Source organism: Oncorhynchus mykiss, chromosome 9 (genome assembly GCF_057628025.1).
Source record: "Oncorhynchus mykiss isolate SJ-2025 chromosome 9, ASM5762802v1, whole genome shotgun sequence".
NCBI lineage: Eukaryota > Metazoa > Chordata > Actinopteri > Salmoniformes > Salmonidae > Oncorhynchus > Oncorhynchus mykiss.
The window spans coordinates 70105988-70133927 of record NC_143030.1 but is presented as its reverse complement, the minus strand read 5'-3'; the positions used below and the strand labels follow the sequence as shown (position 1 = coordinate 70133927).

The 27940-nt window shown below is 42.5% G+C and overlaps 2 protein-coding genes across 2 annotated transcripts; both read right to left on the bottom strand.

Moving 5' to 3' along the window:
- Positions 1 to 33: 33 nt before the first annotated feature.
- Positions 34 to 16024, bottom strand: LOC110532681 (protein lifeguard 2-like). Its single transcript, XM_021616773.3, has 12 exons — positions 14457 to 16024; positions 13314 to 13434; positions 13090 to 13196; positions 9263 to 9327; positions 8201 to 8254; positions 8061 to 8111; positions 7899 to 7938; positions 7695 to 7732; positions 7100 to 7187; positions 6850 to 6945; positions 6538 to 6591; positions 34 to 4899 (listed from the first exon to the last, which is right to left on the bottom strand). Exons 1-12 carry the CDS (start codon positions 14469 to 14471, stop codon positions 4747 to 4749), a joined length of 882 nt encoding a protein of 293 aa, XP_021472448.2. The 5' UTR covers positions 14472 to 16024; the 3' UTR covers positions 34 to 4746.
- Positions 15269 to 26533, bottom strand: LOC110532679 (solute carrier family 61 member 1). Its single transcript, XM_036988699.2, has 3 exons — positions 26382 to 26533; positions 20406 to 20797; positions 15269 to 19038 (listed from the first exon to the last, which is right to left on the bottom strand). The coding sequence occupies exons 2-3, from the start codon at positions 20715 to 20717 to the stop codon at positions 17899 to 17901; spliced, it is 1452 nt and encodes a 483-aa protein (XP_036844594.2). The 5' UTR covers positions 20718 to 20797; positions 26382 to 26533; the 3' UTR covers positions 15269 to 17898.
- Positions 26534 to 27940: the final 1407 nt, after the last annotated feature.

Below are 27940 nucleotides of genomic sequence, written 5' to 3'. Positions count from 1 at the left end.
GTCTGAGATACAAAAAAATGGAAGATTGGTGAGTCCATTTTTTAAATTTTATTTTAGAAGTAAATGCAATAAACATTCACATTCCCGTTCTAATAAATAAATGTATTATGTACAGCAAGAATTGTAAAAAAAAAAAAAAAAAACATTTTTTAAAAATTCTAACACATTCATATGGAATAACACGCAATGCACTTAGCCAAGAGGTGCATATTTACACCTGCAAATTCATTACAATTTGTTCAGATAAGACTATTCCAAGGCCACACATTTCATACACATATGAACCGTTCAGGGTGTTACGTAAGCAAATACAGTACCTGTCAAAAGTTTGGACACACCTACTAATTCCAGGGTTTTTCTTAATGTTTTACTATTTTCTATATTGTAGAATAATAGGGAAGACATCAAAGCTATGAAGTAACACATATGGAATCATGTAGTAACCAAAAAAGTGTTAAACAAATCAAAATATATGTTATATTTGAAATTCTTCAAAGTAGCCACCCTTCACCTTGATGACAGCTTTGCACACTCTTGGCATTTTCTCAACCAGCTTCATGAGGTAGTCAACTGAAATACATTTCAATTAACAGGTGTGCCTTGTAAAAAGTTAATTTGTAGAATTTCTTTCCTTCTTAATGTGTTTGAGCCAATCAGTTGTGTTGTGACAAGGTAGGGGTGGTATACAGAAGATAACTTTTACCAAATAGGGCTAACTGCACCTCAGATTGCAGCCCAAATAAATGCTTCACAGAGTTCAACAGACACATCTCAACATCAACTGTTCAGAGGAGACTGCGTGAATCAGGTCTTCATGGTTGAATTGCTGCAAAACCAACCATTCTGCTACGATACGGAATCCCATCTGGTTTGCCCTTAGGGGGTATATCATTTGTTTTTCAACAGGACAATGACCCAACACAGCTCCAGGCTGTGTATTTTAACAAGAAGGAGGGTGATGGAGTACTGCATCAGATGACCTGGCCTCCACAATCACCTGACCTCAACCCAATTGAGATGGTTTGGAATGAGTTGGACCGCAGAGTGGAGGAAAAGCAGCCAACAAGTGCTCAGCACATGTGGGAACTCCTTCTATAATGTTGAAAAATCATTTAGGTGAAGCTGGTTGAGTTAATGCCAAGAGTGTGCAAAGTTGTCATCAAGGCAAAAGGTGGCTTCTTTGAAGAATCTAAAATATATTTTGATTTGTTGAACACTTTTTTGGTTACTACATGACTCCATATGTGTTATTTCAGAGTTTTGATGTCTTAACAATTATTCTACAGTGTAGAAAATAGTAAAAAATAAAGAAAAACCCTTGAATGAGTAGGTGTGTCCAACATTTTGACTGGTACTGTATGTTTCCTATTTTTCAGGTCGAATACAATATGCTATTATTTTTGTCATGTACATATCAGACATGTTGCAAGCTTGACTAACTATTTTTAGTTACAATATTCAAAACGATGAACTTTTACAATAATTAAAATGTTTTGATTTTACAAAATATAACAACTATTTCGGTCTCTATAAAAACAGTAACAACCACCAAGTTCAGTCATGAACATATAACATCTGGAGCAAATACATTTACCACAAACCTACATTTTAAAAGTTGTCCAGATTGACCCCCAAAACATGCTCAGCAAATAATGGGTATGAAGTCATTGGTTTAGACCATCTGTAAATAAATTAGGGTTGAGTGGTGAAACCCCTACTGACATCATTGGACTATGGCTCATCATATAGACAGGATTGCATCTCCAGTTTAAGTGCAACTTGATTTAAAGCAGCCATGGAAAACCAAGCAATTAGCCCACATGCACATTTATTCAGAATTGGATTCAATTGCCTGCATACTCTGGATCTTATGTTCGTTTGAGATTTAAACCAGTAGGCTAAGAGCTGACAGACCGGAGGACAGGCATTAGAAAACAACAAACCACAGACATACTGTGCACAGGTGCCAGTTTGCTGCAGCAGTAAAATAATCCTGCAGCAACAGGAAATGTGAATTATTATGTGGATTATAATTAATGGACATTTCTGTAGGAGTTGATTAATTTTTAAATGAAAAACTCCCAAATACATTTTAAAACTTAAACACACTATAAGTTTAACATTTTCTGCATTGCCGGAAAGTTCTCCTGCAACAGAGTGATCAAATTAAGTTCCTACATCTGTACTCGAAGTGCTCCCAAGTGGTGCAGTGGTCTATGGCACTGCATCTCAGTGTAAGAGGTGTCACGACAGTCTCTGGTTCCACTCTACTATGTAAAGACCTTTGAGTACCAGTATCCAGGCTGTATCACATCTGGCCGTGATTGGGAGTCCCATAGGGCAGCGCACAATTGGCTCAGCGTTGTCTGGGTTTGGCCAGGGTGTGCCATCATTGTAGATAAGAATTTGTTCTTAACTGACTTGCTTAGTTAAATAAAGGTTACATGTAAATTGAATAACACTGATGTAGGGTGTGTTTGTAAATTGACTCTGGAGTATGGAACGCCGTTTGGGTCTTTATGTGTCAAAAAATATACATGGTCAAATAAGCTTTTAATTTGACACTTCAAATAACACAATTCCATTATGGAATGTTGTGTGTGCTGAATTTGCACGTGCAAGCCAAGCGCCACCATTACGATCACTGTCAAAGCTGTACAATACTGTGTTGGTAATAAGGCATTATTTGTTCGACCGAATGGGAAAACGTCTGTGTGAGCATTTTAAATGAGATTAGAATCAAAAATGTTTGCAAATATCTTTGATACAGCTGTTATTAGAGACTTCTGGGGTAGCTAGCTAGCTTTAGCTTGGTACCTAGCTAGCACCAATGCAATAGTATTATTTGACACCTTTGACGTGTATCTTTTTTGACATGCAAAGACTCAAATGGAATTCCATCCTGGAGTGCCAGAGAACGCTCAAACCATTAGTATTAGTTCTGAAAATCAAATTCAACAATAGCAATACTGTTTTCATTTCGACTTTTGCTTTAAAAAGCAGCTCAAACAAAACATGTAAAATTAAATATAGCCATTGAATTCTGCCATGCAAATATACTGTGCATTATAGGGAAATAATGCACACTCTAGAATGCCCTTCAAGCCAATCGGAAAGGAGACTTATCACCACCATTTTACTGAATCAAATCCTGGGTATATTTAAATGTAGTTGGCGAATAAAGATGATTCTGATATTCATGTGTTCAGGAGTGATAAGAGGGGATCTCCTTTAGAGCAGTGTCATAGATGACTGTTGTTGTTAAAAGATAGGAGAACACAAGGACATCACATCTGCATGACACAAACACCTACGGTCAGTTATAGATTTTAGACTCAGTATTTTTGCATGTTATTTTTTCTTTCACATCTGTCTACTGCGAGCAATGTAAATCTATAGATCTGTGGCCCCATGGGTGAAAACTGCTGTACATTAGTGCTGAGATCAACAGCTTAATAGACAAGCTAAAAACTCAATACTGGTACAGTAGTATAGGTCCATATCATGCTAGAGGAGGTGGTGGATCAAGGATCAATGGGTTCTGTACAGTACATAATGATGGTGAGATCAAAGCCTGCATTTATAGCTGATAGTGCTGATCTAGGATCAGATCCTCCTGTATATAATATTATGATACTTTGTGGGCTATACTCGGCCTTGTCTCAGGATGGTGGTTGAAGATATCCCTCTAGTGGTGTGGGGGCTGTGCTTTGGCAAAGTGGATGGGGTTATATCCTGCCTGTTTTGCCCTGTCCGGGGGTATCATTGGATGGGGCCACAGTGTTTCCTGACCGTTCCTGTCTCAGCCTCCAGTATTTATGCTGCAGTAGTTTATGTGTCGGGGGGCTAGGGTCAGTCTGTTATATTTGGTGTACTTCACCTGTCTTATCCTGTGTCCTGTGTGAATTTGAGTATGCTCCCTCTAATTATCTCTTTCTTTCTCTCTCTTGGAGAACCTGAGCCCTAGGACCATGCCTCAGGACTACCTGGCATGATGACTCCTTGCTGTCCCCAGTTTACCTGGCCGTGCTGCTGCTCCAGTTTCAACTGTTCTGTCTGCGGCTATGGAACCCTGACCTGTTCCCCGGACGTGCTACCTGTCCCAGACCTGCTGTTTTCAACTCTCTGGACAGCAGGAGCGGTAGAGATACTCTTAATGATCGGCTATGAAAAGCCAACTGACATTTACTCCTGAGGTGCTGACTTGTTGCACCCTCGACAACTACTGTGATTATTATTATTTGACCATGCTGGTCATTTATGAACATTGAACATCTTGGCCATGTTCTGTTATCTCCACCCGGCACAGCCAGAAGAGGACTGGCCACCCCTCATAGCCTGGTTCCTCTCTAGGTTTCTTCCTAGGTTTTGGCCTTTCTAGGGAGTTTTTCCTAGTCACCGTGCTTCTACACCTGCATTGCTAGCTGTTTGGGGTTTTAGGCTGTGTTTCTGTACAGCACTTTGAGATATCAGCTGATGTTAGAAGGGCTATATAAATACATTTGATTTGATGATCTAAATGGCAAATCCTTGATCAACACTACTACTCTGAGGCTGCAGCCCAATTCAGACCTTTCTCCACTAATTGGTATTTTGACCAATCACATCTGATCTTTTCACATCAGACATTTTTTAGAGCTGATCTGATTGGTCAAAATAATCTGAATTTGGCTACATGTGTAAATGCAGTTTGAGACTATGAATCCTGTGTAGATGGTGATCTGCGATGCTGGCCTGGATGTGGATTCAGTTTGTTCTCTCTGTTCCAAACAGGGACAGGAAGAAGGAGAAGATGTAGATAATATCTAGGTAGATGTTGAGAGTGGCAAAGACGTATTCCTCTGGACTTATTGTGTAGCGCTTGTTCCCCATCAGTAGCTGTGTGTCAAACGCCAAAAACTAAACAGAGAATCAAACAATTGAAGCGTTAGTACAGTCGTGGCCAAATGTTTTGAGAATGAAATAAATATAAATTTCCACAAAGTTTGCTGCTTCAGTGTCTTTAGATATTTTAGTCAGATGTTACTATGGAATACTGAAGTATAATTACAAGCATTTCATAAGTGTCAAAGGCTTTTATTGACAATTACAGGAAGTTGATGCAAAGAGTCAATATTTGCAGTGTTGACCCTTCTATTTCAAGACCTCTGCAATCCGCCCTGGAATGCTGTCAAATTAACTTCTGGACCACATCCCGACTGATGGCAGCCCATTCTTGCATAATCAATGCTTGGAGTTTGTCAGAATTTGTGGGTTTTGTTTGTCCACCCACCTCTTGAGGACTGACCTCAAGTTCTCAATGGGATTAAGGCCTGGGAAGTTTCCTGGCCATGAACCCAAAATATCAATGTTTTGTTCCCCACGCCACTTAGTTATCAATTTTGCCTTTTGGCAAGGTGCTCCATCATGCTGGAAAAGGCATTGTTCGTCACCAAACTGTTCCTGGATGGTTGGGAGAAGTTGCTCTCGGAGGATGTGTTGGTACCATCTTTATTCATGGCTGTGTTCTTAGACAAAATTGTGAGTGAGCCCACTCCCTTGGTTGAGAAGCAACCCCACACATGAATGGTCTCAGGATGCTTTACTGTTGGCATGACACAGGACTGATGGTAGCGCCCACCTTGTCTTCTCCGGACAAGCTTTTTTCCGGATGCCCCAAACAATCAGAAAGGGGATTCATCAGAGAAAATGACTTTAACCCAGTCCTCAGCAGTCCAATCCCTGTACCTTTTGCAGAATATCAGTCTGTCCCTGATGTTTTTTCTGGAGAAAAGTGGCTTCTTTGCTGCCCTTCTTGACACCAGGCCATCCTCAAAGTCTTGGCCTCACTGTGCGTGCAGATGCACTCACACCTGCCTGCTGCCATTCCTGAGCAAGCTCTGTACTGGTGGTGCCCCGATCCCGCAGCTGAATCAACTTTAGGAGACGGTCCTGGCGCTTGCTGGACTTTCTTGGGTGCCCTGAAGCCTTCTTCACAACAATTGAACCGCTCTCCTTGAAGTTCTTGATGATCCAATAAATGGTTGATTTAGATGCAATCTTACTGGCAGCAATATCCTTGCCTGTGAAGCCCTTTTTGTACAAAGCAATGATGACGGCTCGCAGGTAACCATGGTTGACAGAGGAAGAACAATGATTCCAAGCACCACCCTCCTTTTGAACCTTCCAGTCTGTTATTCAAACTCAACCAGCCTTGTCCTCGTCAACACTCACACCTGTGTTAACGAGAAAATCACTGACATGATGTCAGCTGATCCTTTTGTGGCAGGGCTGAAATACAGTGGAAATGTTTTTGGGTGATTCAGTTAATTTGCATGGCAAAGAGGGACTTTGCAATTAATTGCAATTCATCTGATCACTCTTCATAACATTCTGGAGTATATGCAAATTGCCGTCATACAAACTGAGGCAGCAGACTTTGTGAAAATTAATATTTGTGTCATTCTCAAAACGTTTGGCCACAACTGTACATCTCTCTTTGATAGTTGTCATTGATAGACTGTGTAGTAAATCAGACTATATCGGTTTTACACTTACCATGGTAAACAGTAACGCTCCCAAGACACCATAGACACCATGCACCCAGGGCACCTGCAGCACATGACATGTGATATTATATCTATGAAATATCATATCCAACACATTCAAATAGATCTGACCCAGCTATAGGCTTGGTAGAGACCTCTGTCTAGTTCCTCATGTTAGTCTCCATCTGCATTCATTTATTAATCTAATTCATTATATAGGTTCTGATTAGGGTAGTTTAACTTCGTACTATGTATAGCACTTTGATTAGCAGTCTTCCTGTATGACAATGTGCTCTACAAAGAAAGTGTATTATTATCTTACATATCCGTAGGGCAGGGCGATGGCCAAGACCAGTCCAGACACCATCATGACCATGCAGAAGGAAAACAATACGCCTTGGCATGAGGTCACGTCAAACTGAATAGGACAGAAGGGAAGATAGGAGAGAAAAGAGAAGGTAACTTGATCACGAGTTAAAAATAACAACTTAGAACAATTTGTCATTCATAGTATCTGTCTTTTAAATTGTAGAAGTTCCTTTTTCACTGGAGGAACGTTCAGGCAGACTGACCTTAGTTTGGAAGCTGACGAGAGTGACCGTAAGACAGACCATAGCAGTAATACCCAGACACATCACCACTGACTTGGTGTTATAATAACTATTAAAGGGGAAATATATGTTAGACAAATGAGTTGACAAGTATACTAAGTTACTAAGAAATTACATACTAAAATGGTTATCATACAGTTATAACATTTGAATGACTTATTTTGGTAAATACACAGTAACAAAGCAAAGCTAAAATCTACAACAGTGCAACAGTGATATGTTGACGTATGGTAAGTCCCTGTTAGTAAGACCATGTATACCTTTGGCATAACTGATTGACACTGACACAGTTTCATGCATGGCTGCCTAACCCTCTTCCTGGAGATCTACATTCCTTTCAGTACAACCCTAATTTAGCATACCTGATTAACTCACCAAGACCTTGACTAGCTGGATTTAATATTACATGAGCAGTTTACCTGGCTGCAAAAAACATCATTCTAGCCATGTCAGTCTGAAGAAGCAGGCATTCATAGCATAGTGGACGAGACAGACACAGTGAGAAGTAAGACAACAGAGGCAAACCAACTGTAGACACAGCTATGAAAGACTGTACCTGGATAGCATCCCTGTCATATAGGAGAGAGAGAGGGTCTGCAACAGGAGAGATTACAAAGTAAAGAGACATTACTGAGAAAACCTATTGTAGGTTACACTCAAAGGAAAAGCATGTGAGTCTGAATTATGTGAGGTATTGTCTTTAGACAATGTGTATCAATGTGTATAAATGTTATTGTTTCAAACACTACATGATACTTACAAAGACGGCTAGCAGGATCAGATTCCATGGAAACTGTCTCCTATCGGAAATAAAAAATAAACATAGTAAGTACTGTCGTTACGTTCTGCTAAAATGATACATTCTCTATTATCGTAATAACTGAAGTTGCGTTAACCACACACATTAAAGTGTTAAACCCACCTTGGTCCAGGACAGCAGACAAGTGTAATGTATGTGACAAAGAATACAGCACTGTGTAAAGAAATAAAACATATATTTTAGTACTTTCAGAATGAAATCAACATAGTAATGATGTACGCAAGATCAAAGCTGTGACTTACTAAGAAGCCCAGTACCATCCAGGGTTGGACTGAATGTAGATCTTCACTGGTTCACTGATGAAGGAAGCACAAAGAATTGTTAATATGGGATGTTTGTCCATTTCCTTCAAAGTATTTGGTATATGTGTTTTCTTCCTTTTATATTAAACGTTCCATATGAGTCATCTCAAAACTTGCAACTTCCTATCTAGTTCCTGTGAATGGTTCATGTCTGGTTCACAGAGTGATGGAGTATTACTGATTGGTTAATGTCTGGTTCACAGAGTGATGGAGTGTTCTGAATGGTTAATGTCTGGTTCACAGAGTGATGAAGTGTTCTGAGTGGTTCATGTCTGGTTCACAGAGTGATGGAGTGTTCTGAATGGTTCATGTCTGGTTCACAGAGTGATGGAGTGTTCTGAATGGTTCATGTCTGGTTCACAGAGTGATGGAGTATTACTGAATGGTTCACGTCTGGTTCACAGAGTGATGGAGTGTTCTGAATGGTTCATGTCTGGTTCACAGAGTGATGGAGTGTTCTGAATGGTTCATGTCTGGTTCACAGAGTGATGGAGTATTATTGAATGGTTCTTGTCTGGTTCACAGAGTGGTGGAGTATTACTGAATGGTTAATGTCTGGTTCACAGAGTGATGGAGTGTTCTGAATGGTTCATGTCTGGTTCACAGAGTGATGGAGTGTTCTGAATGGTTCATGTCTGGTTCACAGAGTGATGGAGTATTATTGAATGGTTCATGTCTGGTTCACAGAGTGATGGAGTATTACTGAATGGTTCATGTCTGGTTCACAGAGTGATGGAGTGTTCTGAGTGGTTCATGTCTGGTTCACAGAGTGATGGAGTGTTCTGAATGGGTCATGTCTGGTTCACAGAGTGATGGAGTATTACTGAATGGTTAATGTCTGGTTCACAGAGTGATGGAGCATTACTGAATGGTTAATGTCTGGTTCACAGAGTGATGGAGCATTACTGTATCAAAGTATAGGACTTCTGACCAGGCCTGACCAGATATAACTATTGAAGGGTGAAAAGTAGCATCCATATTCAGAGGTATTAGAAGACTTACCAGAATGTGAAGAGAGCCACTATGGAAAGAGTGACAAGAAGTTGGATCATCAAGATGGAGTAAACCTAAAAGGAGGCCCCAAAAAAACACAACTGTGGTAAAAGCTGAAGGATGGGTCTGGAGAAATGTAACCACTATGACAGTCATAGACAGAGCTATGGATGCAAGGACTGACCATGCAAGATATCATAATGATAGTTTTAAGCATATTTTGAGGTTTTATAGTAGTTGTTCACATTTACAATACTTATAAATGTTGGAGTAAAACAAGCTTATATATTGGGCTCTGATGGGGTGTTAAACAGTTAAACTAAGCTCATGAGGCATTGATAAGTTATATTCTTGAAGAGTCAATAGGTAGACAGTACCAGTCAAAAGTTTAGATACACCTACTCATTCAAGGGTTTTCTTTATTTTTACTATTTTCTACATTGTAGAATAATAGTGAAGACATCAAAACCATTAAATAACACATATGGAATCATGTAATAACCAAAAAAGTGTTAAACAAATCAAAAGATATTTCATATTTTAGATTCTCCAAAGTAACCGCCTTAATGACAGCTTTGCACAATCTTGGCATTCTCTCAACCAGATTCACATGGAATGCTTTTTCAACAGTCTTGAAGGAGTTCCCACATATGCTGAACACTTGTTGGCTGCTTTTCCTTCACGCTGGGGTCCAACTCATCCCAAACCATCTCAATTGGGTTGAGATCAGGTGATTGTGGAGGCGAGGTCATCTGATGCAGCACTCCTTACACAGCCTTGAGGTGTGTTGGGTCATTCTGCAGTTGAAACACAAATGATAGTCCTACTAAGCGCAACCCAGATGGGATGGCGTATCGCTGCAGAATGGTGTGGATGCCATGCTTATTAAGTGTAAGTTGAATCCTAAATAAATCACTGACACTGTCATCAGTAAAGCACCCCCAGACCATCACACCTCCTCCTCCATGCTTCATGGTGGGATCCACACATGCAGAGATCATCCGTTCACCTACTCTGCGTCTCACAAAGACACGGCGGTTGGAACCAAAAATCTCAAATTTGGACTCATCAGACCAAAGGACCGATTTCCACCGGTCTAATGTCCATTGCTCTTGTTTCTTGGCCCAAGCAAGTCACTTCTTATTGCTGTCCTTTAGTAGTGTTTTTTTTGCAGCATTTCGACCATGAAGGCCTGATTCACACAGTCTCCTCTGAACAGTTGATGTTGAGATGTGTCTGTTACTTGAACTCTGTGAAGCATTTATTTGGGCTGCAATCTGAGGGGCAGTTAACTCTAATGAATTTATCGTCTACAGCAGAGGTACTTCTGGGTCTTCTTTTCCTGTGGCGGTCCTCATGAGAGCCAGTTTCACCATAGCGCTTGATGGTTTTTGAGACTGCACATGATGGAACTTTCAAAGTTCTTGATATTTTCCAGATTGACTGACCTTCATGTCTTAAAGTAATGATGGACTGTCTTTTCTCTGCATATTTGAGCTGTTTTTTCCGTAATATGGGCTTGGTCTCTTACCAAACAGGGCTATCTTCTGTATATTGGTAGTAATTTGGTAGTAATAGCTTTAATTATCGCCTACCTTGCGGATAATGATCCGCCGGATGTTTTTATCACTCAAGCTGAATTCTGTTAGCATCTCCTCGTCACTAGGACCACCCCTACCTTGTCACAACACAACTGATTGGCTCAATTGCATTAAGGAAATAAATTCCACAAGTTAACTTTTAACAAGGCACACGTGTTAATTGAAATGCATTCCAGGTGACTACCCCATGAAGCTGGTTGAGAGAATGCCAAGAGTGTGCAAAGAAATTAATTTATTAATGACTGCACTCTATTTTGACATGTTTATTCTATTACAGACACCTTAATGCATACGTTTAAATTACAGTGCCTTGCAAAAGTATTCGGCCCCCTTGAACTTTGCGACCTTTTGCCACATTTCAGGCTTCAAACATAAAGATATAAAACTGTATTTTTTTGTGAAGAATCAATAACAAGTGGGACACAATCATGAAGTGGAACGACATTTATTGGATATTTCAAACTTTTTTAACAAATCAAAAACTGAAAAATTGGGCGTGCAAAATTATTCAGCCCCCTTAAGTTAATACTTTGTAGCACCACCTTTTGCTGCGATTACAGCTGTAAGTCGCTTGGGGTATGTCTCTATCAGTTTTGCACATCGAGAGACTGACATTTTTTCCCATTCCTCCTTGCAAAACAGCTCGAGCTCAGTGAGGTTGGATGGAGAGCATTTGTGAACAGCAGTTTTCAGTTCTTTCCACAGATTCTCGATTGGATTCAGGTCTGGACTTTGACTTGGCCATTCTAACACCTGGATATGTTTATTTTTGAACCATTCCATTGTAGATTTTGCTTTATGTTTTGGATCATTGTCTTGTTGGAAGACAAATCTCCATCCCAGTCTCAGGTCTTTTGCAGACTCCATCAGGTTTTCTTCCAGAATGGTCCTGTATTTGGCTCCATCCATCTTCCCATCAATTTTAACCATCTTCCCTGTCCCTGCTGAAGAAAAGCAGGCCCAAACCATGATGCTGCCACCACCATGTTTGACAGTGGGGATGGTGTGTTCAGCTGTGTTGCTTTTACGCCAAACATAACGTTTTGCATTGTTGCCAAAAAGTTCAATTTTGGTTTCATCTGACCAGAGCACCTTTTGCCACATGTTTGGTGTGTCTCCCAGGTGGCTTGTGGCAAACTTTAAACAACACTTTTTATGGACATCTTTAAGAAATGTCTTTCTTCTTGCCACTCTTCCATAAAGGCCAGATTTGTGCAATATACGACTGATTGTTGTCCTATGGACAGAGTCTCCCACCTCAGCTGTAGATCTCTGCAGTTCATCCAGAGTGATCATGGGCCTCTTGGCTGCATCTCTGATCAGTCTTCTCCTTGTATGAGCTGAAAGTTTAGAGGGACGGCCAGGTCTTGGTAGATTTTCAGTGGTCTGATACTCCTTCCATTTCAATATTATGCACAGTGCTCCTTGGGATGTTTAAAGCTTGGGAAATCTTTTTGTATCCAAATCCGGCTTTAAACTTCTTCACAACAGTATCTCGGACCTGCCTGGTGTGTTCCTTGTTCTTCATGATGCTCTCTGCACTTTTACCGGACCTCTGAGACCATCACAGTGCAGGTGCATTTATACGGAGACTTGATTACACACAGGTGGATTGTATTTATCATCATTAGTCATTTAGGTCAACATTGGATCATTCAGAGATCCTCACTGAACTTCTGGAGAGAGTTTGCTGCACTGAAAGTGAAGGGGCTGAATAATTTTGCACGCCCAATTTTTCAGTTTTTGATTTGTTAAAAAAGTTTGAAATATCCAATAAATGTCGTTCCACTTCATGATTGTGTCCCACTTGTTGTTGATTCTTCACAAAAAAATACAGTTTTATATCTTTATGTTTGAAGCCTGAAATGTGGCAAAAGGTCGCAAAGTTCAAGGGGGCCGAATACTTTCGCAAGGCACTGTATATTATGCGAGCTAAACATACAAAAATCAAATGAAAAAATATATACAAACATACATTTTCCTTAAAGTATTTATTTTTAGAGAGTACTAATGCTACTGTCCACATTAGAACAAAACAGTACTTAAATACATGTCATTTTGTCCTTCAAACATGTAATTGAAATACTGTAGAATTCTATTCATTCCTATGGAGGACTGCTCCTACTAGGATGTGCCAATATGGCCAACCGGTGGCTAATACATAGCATCAGCAATCCAGGGTTTATATACGTCTTTGGTAGTAATGTGGTAGTAATAGCTTTAATTATCGCCTACCTTGCGGATAAAGATCCGCCGGATGTTTTTATCACTCCAGCTGAATTCTGTTAGCATCTCCTCGTCACTAGGACAAGCCCCACCGTAACAGGGGCTGCCGCTGAGGCCTGCCGACAAGATCAACACACACACACACACACACAGTAAATGGGCAGTTATTTTTCTCGCTTTCATTGATAGAGAGGGGTGGTGATACGGCGGTTGTTTTTGCGACACAAACATACCTTTCTCACTTGTGCCAGTGGCCTCCTCATAGGTGGGAGGGGCAGGTGGCCCTCCTGATTCTCCACTTGAGGTCCCATACTGCTTCTCTCCTGCTTCAGCAGCTTTGTTTGCGACTGAAATCTGGGGGTAAATAACATAAGATCCCCAATCAGGACTTAATAGCTGTCTGTAAATACTTTTTAATAATTGTCAGAGAATTCTTATGAGCCAATCTAACCAACTAAGAAGTGATACTTGATCTGAAATTAGCCCCAACTTGTGAATCCAAGTTCATTGAATTTGCTTTGAAAATGTACATTTTTTAACAACAAAAACAATCTACATTTTAAGCAGAAAACACAAATAATTTGCATTCACAATTTGAGGTGAATTTGAAATTGTATCTGATTCTCTGATTGCTGACTGTAAGATGTGGACTGAGATCAGTTCTTAGACGAGCCCTCTGCTGTAGCATAGCTCCAGAACCCCAGACTGTTCCAGAATCAGCGAATTAGACATGACACAACTGTCCAGATGGCCTATCTGGCCCTGAGCTAATGTACCAAAGAATATGAATATCCATCTTCTGTCTCTCTGTACCTCCATATTTCCTGCATATAAATACAATTAGCAGTCTTATGAGCTAATTTACAGTAATTGGTTTAAGTGGGCTAAATATATTTCTATCATTTCATCAGCCTCCAGTCAATGCATAACAGCAACATTTCAGATTTGACATTTAGCACTTGGCTGTGAGAGAAATAGCAACGTGAGAAAGAGGAGTAGTACGTGTCTGGAGTGAAGGCAGTGACGCAGGCTAAAGACTACCTTTGTCTCTATCGCCATTCAATCTAGTTTATAGCTGTTATTTTATTTTCCTCTATTCATTCTCTGATGACAATACTATTATCTGCTGCGGAACAGACTTTGCACCATTACTGAGCAACACAATGAGATGAGCTCCTGAATAGAGGCACATGCGAGGATGGCAGACACACAGCCTGTGTACATGCTGCCACAATGACGACGGAAGACTCGGGACCAAACACATTAAAAAGGAAAGAAGCCAAGAAACTTATTTTACTATATTTTTGCAGCAGAATGAGCATGTAATGAATAGAGCATAGAATGAGATATGTAGGATGTGTCTGTAAGGCCCTTACCTTGCCCTGGGTCATAATGGCTGTGTTTGGTGTCTGCAGCAGATACTACAATGGTTTATTTATCTCTCTGCTCCAGTCAAAGAAGCTCTGCTTTCCTTTTGTTATTGTATCCTCTTATATGTATCCTTGTTGCCCAGTCGTACTTGCAGTCAAAATAAAAGGACTGACACTAGGTCGCTCTCTGCTGTTGCTTCTCTTATATTAAACCCTTTCTGATGCTGCAGCTTCTTAATCCAACAGCCACGCAGTTAGGATTCTCACAGACCCCCCCCCCCCCTACCCAAAAAGGAACATTCTAGCAACATCCAGGTGAAGCAGCAGTGCTGTGGGAAGATTGGACTGTACCAATACGCTTGGCAAAAAGGGGGGGGGGGGGGGGGGGGGTACTGATGTATCATTGTGCGAGTCAAGTGAGGAAAGGGCCAGAGAGAACTGGAATATTTGGTCTGCAGTACAAAAAAATATATATAGGATGACGTAGATGGTATTACATGTTCTGAAAGTTGTGTTTACCCTCTACATCCTTGTCAGAAGCAGTTAGGCTATAAATAAAAACAGCATTCATATTTTTTTGCAGTAAATTAAGAGCAAGAAAAAACAAAGTTTAAAATGGTCTATTTTTAGGTAATGCAATAATTCAGCACTCTACATTTCATTCCTGAACGACTACTACATTCATGAAAATACTAGAATCTCCTACATGTAAAACATTCATGTAAGACTGTAGAATATGTATTGATGTCATCTATGTGGAGTATGACAAATCAGTCTAACAACATCAACACTGCAATTCAAAGGACCACAAAATGTCAGAGGGTATTAAAATCTTATTTATTAGATATTTACAACATGTCCTGTTTTACTGAAGGTCCTGGAGGACAAGGATTTAAGAATAAGGCAAGTACCAATGCCTCTCCAAGATGTATTCAGGTCTGACAAGCCCCATACAAGTTCTGTTTCTATAACAGCTATTGAAAAAAAAGGAAATTATGATGAAATTATCTGATATTGCTCCACAACAAACCATTCATAATATACACGGCTCAAAAAAATAAAGGAAACACTTAAACAACACAATGTAACTCCAAGTCAATCACACTTCTGTGAAATCAAACTGTCCACTTAGGAAGCAACACTGATTGACAATACATTTCACATGCTGTTGTGCAAATGGAATAGACAACAGGTGGAAATTATAGGCAATTAGGAAGACACCCCAATAAAGGAGTGGTTCTGCAGGTGGTGACCAGACCACTTCTCAGTTCCTTTGCTTCCTGGCTGATGTTTTGGTCACTTTTGAATGCTGGCAGTGCTTTCACTCTAGTGGTAGCATGAGACGGAGTCTACAACCCACACAATTGGCTCAGGTAGTGCAGCTCATCCAGAATGGCACATCAATGCGAGATGTGGCAAGAAGGTTTGCTGTGTCTGTCAGCGTAGTGTCCAGAGCATGGAGGCGCTACCAGGAGACAGGCCAGTACATCAGGAGACGTGGAGGAGGCCGTAGGAGGGCAACAACCCAGCAGCAGGACCGCTACCTCCGCCTTTGTGCAAGGAGGAGCACTGCCAGAGCCCTGCAAAATGACTTCCAGCAGGCCACAAATGCGCATGTGTCTGCTCAAACGGTCAGAAACAGACTCCATGAGGGTGGTATGAGGGCACGACGTCCACAGGTGGGGGTTGTGCTTACAGCCCCGTGCAGGACGTTTGGCATTTGCCAGAGAACACCAAGATTGGCAAATTCGCCACTGGCGCCCTGTGCTCTTCACAGATGAAAGCAGGTTCACACTGAGCACATGTGACAGACGTGACAGTCTGGAGACGCCGTGGAGAATGTTCTGCTGCCTGCAACATCCTCCAGCATGACCGGTTTGGCGGTGGGTCAGTCATGGTGTGGGGTGGCATTTCTTTGGGGGGGCCGCACAGCCTTCCATGTGCTCGCCAGAGGTAGCCTGACTGCCATTAGGTACCGAGATGAGATCCTCAGACCCCTTGTGAGACCATATGCTGGTGCGGTTGGCCCTGGGTTCCTCCTAATGCAAGACCTCATGTGGCTGGAGTGTGTCAGCAGTTCCTGCAAGAGGAAGGCATTGATGCTATGGACTGGCCCGCCCGTTCCCCAGACCTGAATCCAATTGAGCACATCTTGGACATCATGTCTCGCTTCATCCAACTGTCCAGGAGTTGGTGGATGCTTTAGTCCGGGTCTGGGAGGAGATCCCTCAGGAGACCATCCGCCACCTCATCAGGAGCATGCCCAGGCGTTGTAGGGAGGTTATACAGGCACGTGGAGGCCACACACACTACTGAGCCTCATTTTGACTTGTTTTAAGGACATCACATCAAAGTTGGATCAGCCTGTAGTGTGGTTTTCCACTTTAATTTTGAGTGTGACTCCAAATCCAGACCTCCATGGGTTGATACATTTGATTTCCATTGATCATTTTTGTGTGATTTTGTTGTCAGCACATTCAACTATGTAAAGAAAAAAGTATTTAATAAGAATATTTCATTCATTCAGATCTAGGATGTGTTATTAGTGTTCCCTTTATTTTTTTGAGCAGTGTATTTTCCTTACACTGACAATGTGTAATGTCAATTGATTGCAAAGTTACAGCTGAAACTGAATTGATACACTGAAGTACTTGTTATGTGATATTAGAGTGGGTGATATTTCTGCTGGAGCAAGCAGCTGTACTAGTGATGGAAGCCTTGTTCTGCCCTGGCTGAGAGGTACACCCTGAACAACGCTAGTGATGGAAGCCTTGTTCTGCCCTGGCTGAGAGGTACACCCTGAACAACGCTAGTGATGGAAGCCTTGTTCTGCCCTGGCTGAGAGGTACACCCTGAACAACGCTAGTGATGGAAGCCTTGTTCTGCCCTGGCTGAGAGGTATACCCTGAACAATGCAGTTGATAAACCCTATAACGTGGTCAGGCTGAGATATAAATAACATCCTGGAGCTACCAACTGGTGCAACATTAATACACAAGCAAGTGCGTCAGAGTGTGTGTGTGTGTGTGTTTAAAGAAATAAGTCAGTTGCACAACTGAATGCATTCAACCAAAGTGTATCTTCTGCATTTAACCCAACCCCTTGACAAGATGCAGACCGCCACATAGTAAATCCAAATAAACACATTTTCTTCATATACTCAACAATCTAACAAGATATTTGCTAGTCTTAACAAAATTAAAACAAATAAATATCAGGAAATCTTGCAACAAAAAATATATACCTTACCAACACCAGATTATTTTAAATCATTGTCTTATATTAGCAACTCCTATGTTGATTAAGCTTCAGTTTTCAGTCATACAAAAGTTGTTCAGTTCCCAAACAACTCTTCATCGCTGTAAACAAAGCAGTAAGTGTATTCCTAGTCCTCCTCCTCCATGGCATTGCCCAATGTTGGGACAGTTCAGTTTTCTGAATCTAAATGTCATATATCTCCCTCTCCTTTGGGTCCATCCAGTCTGAGATCCACATCGTTCCTTCCCAGTGTAAAGAGACTGACCACAGCCAAGAGTGCAGCTAGCATCAAAACAGCACAACCACCAAACATATGCCTGGTTCCACTACCGCCCTCACCCCCTCCGGTCCCCGACACCTCCCTGTGGAGCGCCAGCAGCCCCAGGCAGGCCAGAAGGTGCAGAGGCAGTCTGAACCAGGCCAGCACCCCGGCCCTCTTCTCCTCTGGGATCACCCTCCCATGGAGGAAGCTGACAGCAGGGAAGTAGAGGCCACTGGCCAGCTCCAGCAGCAGGAAGGCCAGCAGGGACTCGTGGGGTCTGGGCTGGCCCGGTGCAGTGGAGAAGATGAGCATGAAGAAGGAGAAAAAGGCGAGCAGCATGGAGAAGCAGAGGAGGTGCCCAGGCTGAAGGCGGTAGCGGGTGGAGGTGGCCAGGCGGTAGAGCAGGGACCCCGCCATACTGGCTGCCATCAGACAGGAGAAGACCATGCCCAGCGGAGGGCCATAGGGGTCCAGGACGGGGGTCCACAGGAAGATGAATATATAGAGGACACTCTCAAATAGAGCCTGGACTCCTCCTAGAAGCATCACCCGTCTGTCTGATAAGAGACAGCGGAGGCCTTCCTGACAGCTGCGCCAGAACCGGGCCCGTGCAGAAGCCCGGGCCAGAGGTGCTGAACTAGAAGGACTGAGCAAGGGCTTCTTGTTGTCCCCTTCCAGGCTTCCATCCTTCTCCTCCAGGCCCCAATCAGTCAGCACCACCCAGCCACAGGCCCCAAGACAGGGCACGGCCAGGAGGAAGGGCGCCACAGGCCCCAGGTGGAGCCACTCAGCCAACATGTTAGCCACCAGCCCAGCCCCCATCGCTAGCCCGTGGTTCCAGCTAGCAGCCTTGGTGAAGGTACTGGGGATCCATTCTTTAGGGAAGTCGTGGACGTCAACATGTCGGTGCACGTACCAGGCCTGGAAGGCTGTGGAGAGCAAAGAGGTGGACAGGCCTCCTAGCACGCGACCCAGGATCAGGACAAAGTAGTCACGGGACAGCTTGGTGAGGCAACAGGCTGAGTAGGCCACGCAGAAGAGCAGGCAGGTCCGTCTCCGCCCCAGGACCTGAATGAATTAATACACATTTTAAATACATAGAGTTACCTCAGTCGTAGCAGTTCAACAACATATACATTGTAAAAAATCTAACGCTGTGTTTCCCAATCCTGGTCCTGGGGACCCAAAGGGGTTCACATTATGGTTTTTGCCCTAGCACATACAAACTTGATTAAACTAATCATCAAGTCTTTGATTACTTGAATCAGGTGTGTTAGTGCTAGGGCAAAAACAATACTGCGTACCCCTTTGGGTCCCCAGGACCAGGATTGGGAAACAATGGTTTAAGGACTTATTTTTATTGGCTCTCGGATCATCGGTTCTTGGACTAACAGGCTCTGAGACAGCTTCTACCACCAGGCCATCAAACTGCTGAACGGCTAACGTTAGCTGTCTACCTGCTCAGACCTGCACCTTAAAGACTATTTACATGGACTCTCTACACAGCCAACCCTGACAAACAAGCGCACACACAGTCAACCCTGACACACAAGCGCACACACAGTCAACCCTGACACACAAGCGCACACACAGTCAACCCTGACACACAAGCGCACACACAGTCAACCCTGACACACAAGCGCACACACAGTCAACCCTGACACACAAGCGCACACACAGTCAACCCTGACAAACAATCGCACACACAGTCAACCCTGACAAACAAGCGCACACACAGTCAACCCTGACACACAAGCGCACACACAGTCAACCCTGACAAACAAGCGCGCACACAGTCAACCCTGACAAACAAGCGCGCACACAGTCAACCCTGACAAACAAGCACGCACACAGTCAACCCTGACACACAAGCGCGCACACAGTCAACCCTGACACACAAGCACACACACAGTCAACCCTGACACACAAGCGCGCACACAGTCAACCCTGACACACAAGCACACACAGTCAACCCTGACACACAAGCGCGCACACAGTCAACCCTGACACACAAGCACACACAGTCAACCCTGACACACAAGCGCACACAGTCAACCCTGACACACAAGCACACACAGTCAACCCTGACACACAAGCACACACAGTCAACTGTGCTGTTCTATTTATATACTATTTTACTCAATTGCCCACCCAAGACACCATTGATTTCATATTTCTAAATAGTCACACTTGACATAGCACATTCATAATTTATACTGTATCAGTTTTATTACTAAAATGCATACCACTTTCTTCTACTACTTGTTATTTTTTTTACATTTAAATTTGGATTATATTGACACTGCACTGTTGAGGGAGCTTGCAAGTAGGCATTACAATGCATCATTTATACCTGCAGTAAACGGTGTACTTGATGAATAAACTTAGATCATTTTAATTTGATTTATTTACATTGTGGTCCTGGTTATTGTTACCTGAGGAAGCCAGCTAGCCACGGGGGCAAACAGCACACAGGAGGCCAGGCCAACGACATACAGGATGGCTATCTGGGACTCCAGGAAGCTGTAATGGCGGTAGAGCTTGTAGAGGTATGGCCCCTGCAGCCAGTCAGCTGACAAGGCTAAGAGGTAGCCTCGGAGGAACACGGTCTGGAACCTACGGAAGGCAGGGTTGGTGCCCATGGCAGAGGGGGTGGGTTGAGGTGGGGTGAGGCGACGTGCCGTTAGCTCCAGACCGACACATAGCACCAATAGGACCACCATGGCCAGGTAGGCTGTCACCAACATGATGGGTTTGTCCAAGTGTGACTGTTAGGGGCAGGGAGGTCTCTTCACTCCTGTCTTATCCGTTGTGGCTCAGTCAAAGGCTGTGGAGACAGAGACTCCATTACTAACGGCACCATAAAGAGAGTTATTGTGAATATCTACCAACATAAATAACATAAAGCCAAGTTATGTAAACGTGGCGTCCATACTAGCTATCTTAAAGAAGATGTTTGCTTAGGGTTGTCATCTCATCTGGATGAGAGGACTACAAGTCAAATCAAAGTTTATTGGTCGTGTACACAGATTTGCAGGTGTTATGCCACCATTAAGTCATGTCGGAAACTCGGGACCTCGGAGTTCAAATGAATGTAAGTTATTTGCGTAGAGCTTCCCATTGGTTGATTCTGATACCACTCTCCCGCCAAGGTTAGCAAGTCAGAGATGTCAGAGTTTCCGACAAGACGTGAACGAGGCAGCAAAATACTTCCCTTGTTTGTTTCAAAGGCTTCAAATTAAACCAAAGATCTGGCAGGTAGCAACCTTCTTGGACACCAATGTACATTTTGTAAGTTTGCTTCCAAAAGATAGCTAAACAGCTAGCATAAGCTTGGCAGATAACATTAGTAGCTCTGGTCCAGGCCAATATGTCCGGATGATTTTCTTCAACAGCCTGCATCTTTCCATTCACCCCACGGAGGAATTTGTTACTAGAGTGCTAACTAAAAGCCGATTTATGCTTGTTCCGCGAAATGTGGTCCAGAGGCTCCTTAATTGTGACACAATTGCGGAGCCAGGGGCACACTCCAACATCATTTACAAATGAAGCATGCGTGTTTAGTGAGTCCACCAAATCAGAGTCAGTAGGGATTACCAGGGATGTTCTCTTGAGAAGTGTGTGAATTGGACACTTTTCCTGTCTTGCTAAGAATTCACAATGTAACGAGTACTTTTGGGTGTCACAGAAAATGTTGAGTAAAAAGTACATATTTTCTTTAGGAATGTCAAAGTAAAAGTTCTGAAAAATATAAATAATACAGTACAGATACCCATAAATACTACTTAAGTAGTACGTTAAAGTGTTTTTTACTGAAGTACTTGACACCACTGGCCCTGAATCACTATGACAGCGCCCTGAAGTGCAAGAAGTTTGAACGCTCTGACTTCTGCGGCGACCGCGTCGCTGTAAATGCTAGATGTTGGATTGACCATGAAATCGGCTAGAACATTTCTCTGTCTGCGCAAACTGTTGTTTCTCCAAAAGAAAAAATAATAGAGTTGAGCGTTGGATCTGCACCACGAGATGCCGCAATGAATGCCTCTTCCATTCTGGATGCATCCACGTGCATTTTGCATCTGACGCATATGTGACCTACAGCTATTCTAGCGGCATTCAGAGAAAAGTTAGTCAGCACTCCAGCAACATCTTTACTTTGGTGAGTAACAAAAGTATATTGAAGCCTGTTAACTAAACAAAATGGTGGAGAAAAAAGTCCTATATGGAGGGGTGAATAGAGCTCGCCAGCTTGTAGTCTTAAAACCCCTAAATGAGTTACCTCTGGTTCGTTCAGCCATCAGTATGAAGTGCTGAGTGATTAATAACAAAAAACAACAACTCAATGTTGGTTAAACAACTAATTGACCGACATCAGTTCAAGTACTCCATTTAGTTTTTAGTTTTTTTTGTGAGCCCAACGTGCCATTTCTCTAGAGAGAAATCTAATAATTGTTGACAGAAATCAAGTCAATAACTATGTGGGACTCTGGGCTGAAGGGAGCTGTAGGTTTCATTAAGCAAATATTCAACCTAGTTCAGCACAGAAACATAGTAATTAACTACAATGACCATAATCCATTGCACCTGTTTTTCCAGGCTTTTCCAGACCACATAAGATAGACATGTTCACAACGACAAGAGAGAGGGATAGAGACTGTTCGTGAAAGTAGATTTAGATTATTATTATTATTTCGTCAGACATCTTTGCAGCATGCTTGGGCAGGCAAGCCTAGCTAAATAGAATGACTAAAGACGGTACAGTATGGAAAACACAGAACGTTGTCTGGCTTCGACTGCCTCAGCAGAGATGACGACTTTAAGGAATTCAAAATAATAAAGTAATCAAATTAAAACTAAGTAAGATACACATCTGAAATATGATTATTTCGGTACAGTATGAAGCACAGCTCATCATAATGTCTGGAACCGCATCAAACCATGTGTTTGATACCATCCCACTGATTCTGCTGCAGCCATTACCACAAGCCCATCCTCCCCAATTAAGGTACCAAACCTGGTTTGAAGATAAGCTAAAACTGCTTCTCCAATATGGTGACGTTGGCTAGCTAAGCTCATGTGTAGAAACACATCGTCTCGCGCTGAACTGCGCATGTGCAGGCGGTCAAATCAAAGACACTCCTTCAATATAAAGTTGTTTTTGACGAAAATGAAAACATGTCAGTTTGTCACCTTCACGAGTTTGGAGTAACTGACTCATTGTCATAGAACAATGAGTCAGATAGATATATATCTATCTCCAAGAACACTAAGGTAACCTGTCTAAATGACTACCGCCCCGTAGCACTCACATCTGTAGCCATGAAGTGCTTTGAAAAGCTGGTCATGGCTCAAATCAACACCATTATCCCAGAAACCCTAGACCCACTCCAATTTGCATACTGCCCCAACAGATGATGCAATCTCTATTGCACTCCACAATGTCCTTTCCCACCTGGACAAAAGGAACACCTATGTCAGAATGCTATTCATTGACCACAGCTCATCGTTCAACACCATAGTGCACTCAAAGATCATCACTAAGCTTAGGACCCTGGGACTAAACATTTTCCTCTGCAACTGGATCCTGGACTTCCTGACGGGCCGCCCCCAGGTGGTAAGGGTAGGTAATAACACATCCGCCACGCTGATCCTCAACACAGGGGCCCCTCAGGGGTGCGTGCTCAGTCCCCTCCTGCACTCCCTGTTCACTCATGACTGCACAGCCAGGCACAACTCCAACACCATAATTACGTTTGCCGATGACAACAGTGGTAGTCCTGATCACCGACCAAGACGAGACAGCCTATAGGGAGGAGGTCAGAGATCTGGCCGTGTGGTGCCAGGACAACAACCTCTCCCTCAACATGATCACTGACAAAGGAGATGATTGTGGACTACAGGAAAAAGAGGACTGAGCACACCCCCATTCTCAGCGACGGGGCTGCAGTGGAGCAGGTTGAGAGCTTCAAGTTCCTTGATGTCCACATCACCAACAAACTAACATGGTCCAAGCACATCAAGACAGTCATGAAGAGGGAAATACAAAGGAGACTGAAAATATTTAGCATGGGTCCTCTGATCCTCAAAAGGTTCTACAGCTGCACCATCGAGAGCATCCTGACTGGTTGCATCACTGCCTGGTATGGCAACTGCTATGCCTCCGACCGCAAGGCATTACAGAGAGTAGTGCGAACAGCCCAGTACATCACTGGGGCCAAGCTTCCTGCCATCCAGGACCTCTATACTAGGCGGTGTCAGAGTAAGGCCCCCAAAAATTGCCAAAGACTCTAGCCACCCTAGTCATAAACCGTTCTCTCTGCTATCGCACGGCAAGTGGTATAGGAGTGCCAAGTCTAGGTCCAAGAGGCTTCTAAACAGCTTCTACCCCCAAGCAATAAGATGGAACACCTAATCAAATGTCTACCCAGACTATTTGCATGCCCCCCCCCCCCCTTTACACCACTGCTACTCTGTTGTTATCATCTATGCAAAGTCACTTTAATAACTCTATCTACATGTACATATTACCTCAACTAACCGGTGCCCCTGGCATGTTGACACTGTACCAGTACCCTGGCTGCCCCCCTTGTCCTGCCCACTATGACTCATTTGTGGCGCAAGACTCCAGGACTTTTGGATTCGACTCCAAATCCGACTCCTGTGATTGGAGTCGACTCCCAAAACACACAAACGGATGCGCACAAACATACACACCATCTCATTATTGCAATCCTATTAGGAAGACTACATTTGCATTCTAGAGGACTGATATGAGCACGAGGCTGCCCATTTTGTTTGAATATATAAGGTGATGTGTCGAAACTGGAATATTTCCGCTGTGTGCAGCCTTGACGGATCCCATGTGATGCGGCACACACTATTCTGATAAACCTATTCTTTGCCATGTTACAGCCCTATTGGACGGATATTACTACTAGGCATTGGTTTTGTAACTATTATCCAAGCATGTGCGTTATTCCAGAGGCCAATTCACACAGGATTAGTATTTCCAAACTGCCCCCTGTAATTGTTATTATTATTATTTCAAATGGACTCTTATGACGGGAGCCTGGAGGCTTTTATTGTAGACCTGCAGATATTTCGTTAATTTCAACGTCATGTCCACACGACAATACGCTACACTGATGACTCGTGCTTGGCTGCCAAATGTATAGGTCTCCCCATAATATTTAAATGTATAAAGTGTTATCATAAACATGATTTTAGCGATCCATCCATGTTAGACGTTATTCCCAATAACAATGTACCACATCCTGCTGATTTGAGTTACTCAACCGTATTTCCACTTGACTGTGTTTACGGATGAGAAAGTGAACTTGCCATTTCCAAAATGTTTAGCGGGGATGATATTTTGCGATCTACTGCCTAGGTAGGACAGGGCTCTCCAACCCTGATCGTAGAGAGCTACCATCATGTAGGGGTTCACTTCAAAACGAGTCTAGCGCATCTGATTTAATAATTAGCTGGTTTATAAACTTAATCGGGGTAGTTACAACTGGCGTTGGAGGAGAAGCCTACAGAAAGGAACAGGGTTGGAGAGCCTTGACCTAGGACATATATAGCTAGACAGGGTTTCATTAAATAAGATCATTTAGGCCCAATTCAACTGATGCATTTGGCTATGTTTGGCTAACTTCAATTCACCTGTTCCCCTTCGCTGGCACTATTAAGAATAGCTTAGCCATACTCATTTATAGCCTAATATATAGCCTACTTTAATATACTTTTGGATATACTTTTGGTGAATTTAGAAGGCATTGATTGATAGATGACCAAGATACAGACTATGAGCACGGTTCTGACTTTCTACCTGCTCCAAACCTCCTTCCCTCGCCTGCTCCCCTTTCTCTTCTCCATGAAAAACACTAGTGTGTCTTTGGTCTAATGCGTGTAGAATATCTCAGCCTTTTCATTGATAACCCCTACTTTAGTGAATTTGCGCGAGACATTACAAAGCCAGTAAATTGCGATAGCCTACCGTACATCTTTTGATAACCGATGCACGGTTCTGCCAGGTGGCAGACAGGCCAGGCTGTGCCCCTCCCATCTCTCTCCCTGTGAAAGATTCGAGAGTTTGTGTTCTCGAAGTAGTCTACGGAAAATAGTTTCATCCGTTGCAAAAATACAGAATCTTAGAAGTCGGAATAGAAGCTTGACACCCAGAAATAGAAGTCGAGGAATCGAATCTTTTGGAGTCGACTCTCCACCACTAGTTCCCATTGGAAACGAAATGCTGTGGTCTATATTGGGTTAATTCTAAAACATATATTTGCATATTTGCACTCAATGGACCAGAGCTAGACACACAGCTAGCTATCTCGCTCACCATAATCCTTTTTGTATTATGCTAGCTACCGAAACTTGTCAAACAACCTCACTGATATGCTTACCACCTTGTTTGATACATGCTCCATGACACTTTAAAATTAAAGTAGGGTTTAAAAGTTATTTAACTACGAGTAAGAAGAGCAGATAGCTCCGATAAACCGTGTCCTACAACGTCCTAATTTCACCACCTATTTCCGGGTTCTGATTTCAGTTTCACCACTTGGGGGCAGCCTTTCTTTTTCTATCCCGATTGTGCATGACTTCCATCTCTGCACTTGCAGTTGGGTCGTCATTAGTTACCACAGTCACAAAGTCGTAAACCTTTATACAATTCATCTTCTTAAACTGTGATATTTAAACCTAATCTTAACCACACTACTAACCTTATGGCTAACCCCCTATCCTTAAATTAAGTGTTAATAGCACATTTCTTTTCATGAATTTTTACGAGCAATTTAGACTTTATGGCTGTGGTAACTACTGGAAACCTTGCAGTTTCCCAATATTGGATTTAAGGAGCCTAACGTTCCACCTTCCAAGGACTTTCTTATATGTTCTGTTTAAAGGGTGAATTGTCTCTGGAAGCCAAAACAGCCAAATACTCCATCTAAACGTGAATCGATTATCAATTGCAGTACAGTTATAAAAACATAAATCCCTTTACTTTCATATCAAATCACAATCTTTTCACAAATGCAAAACAACATTTTACTGGACACTGTTTTAACTGGTTTTACCACAGTTGCAGCCAATGGTATTTTTCAGTGACATCAAGTTTGTGGCATCTGTCAGTGTTCAGAGAAGCAGATAGCTAATTCGCATAGGTAGTCTACTCTGCATTCTGTCTGTTTTCCGTGAACAAGCTCTGTAACATGGACATATGGCTGTGTGGGAACCCTATAAAGTTGTGTATCAATAAAACAAATCAATAATTTCTTGCTGATATGAAATATAAGGTCCTTATGCATAACTGCGGAAAGTAGGGGTGCTGAGGGTGCTGTAGCACCCCCTGAAAAATCAGATTACAAAAAATATATAGGTGTAACACTGGGCCTTTATTCGTATTAGCAGACCGATATAGACTTCTGTACCATTTTTTTTGCAGCATCTCTGCTTTTGCTAAAAAAGGTAGTAGTATAATTAAGAACAGTATCTTGCAGGATTCAATAGTTGTAATTGTAAGAATTGTTGCCCCTGTCTCTTTCTCTGTGATGTCATTCTAATGGAATCCAGAAAGAACCAAACCCTGTCACTTTCTCTGTGATGTCATTCTAATGGAATCCAGAAAGAACAAAACCCTGTCTCTTTCTCTGTGATGTCATTCTAATGGAATCCAGAAAGAACCAAACCCTGTCTCTTTCTCTGTGATCATCATTCTAATGGAATCCAGAAAGAACAAAACCCTGTCTCTTTCTCTGTGATCATCATTCTAATGGAATCCAGAAAGAACAAAACCCTGTCTCTTTCTCTGTGATCATCATTCTAATGGAATCCAGAAAGAACAAAACCCTGTCTCTTTCTCTGTGATCATCATTCTAATGGAATCCAGAAAGAACAAAACCCTGTCCCTTTCTCTGTGATCATCATTCTAATGGAATCCAGAAAGAACAAAACCCTGTCT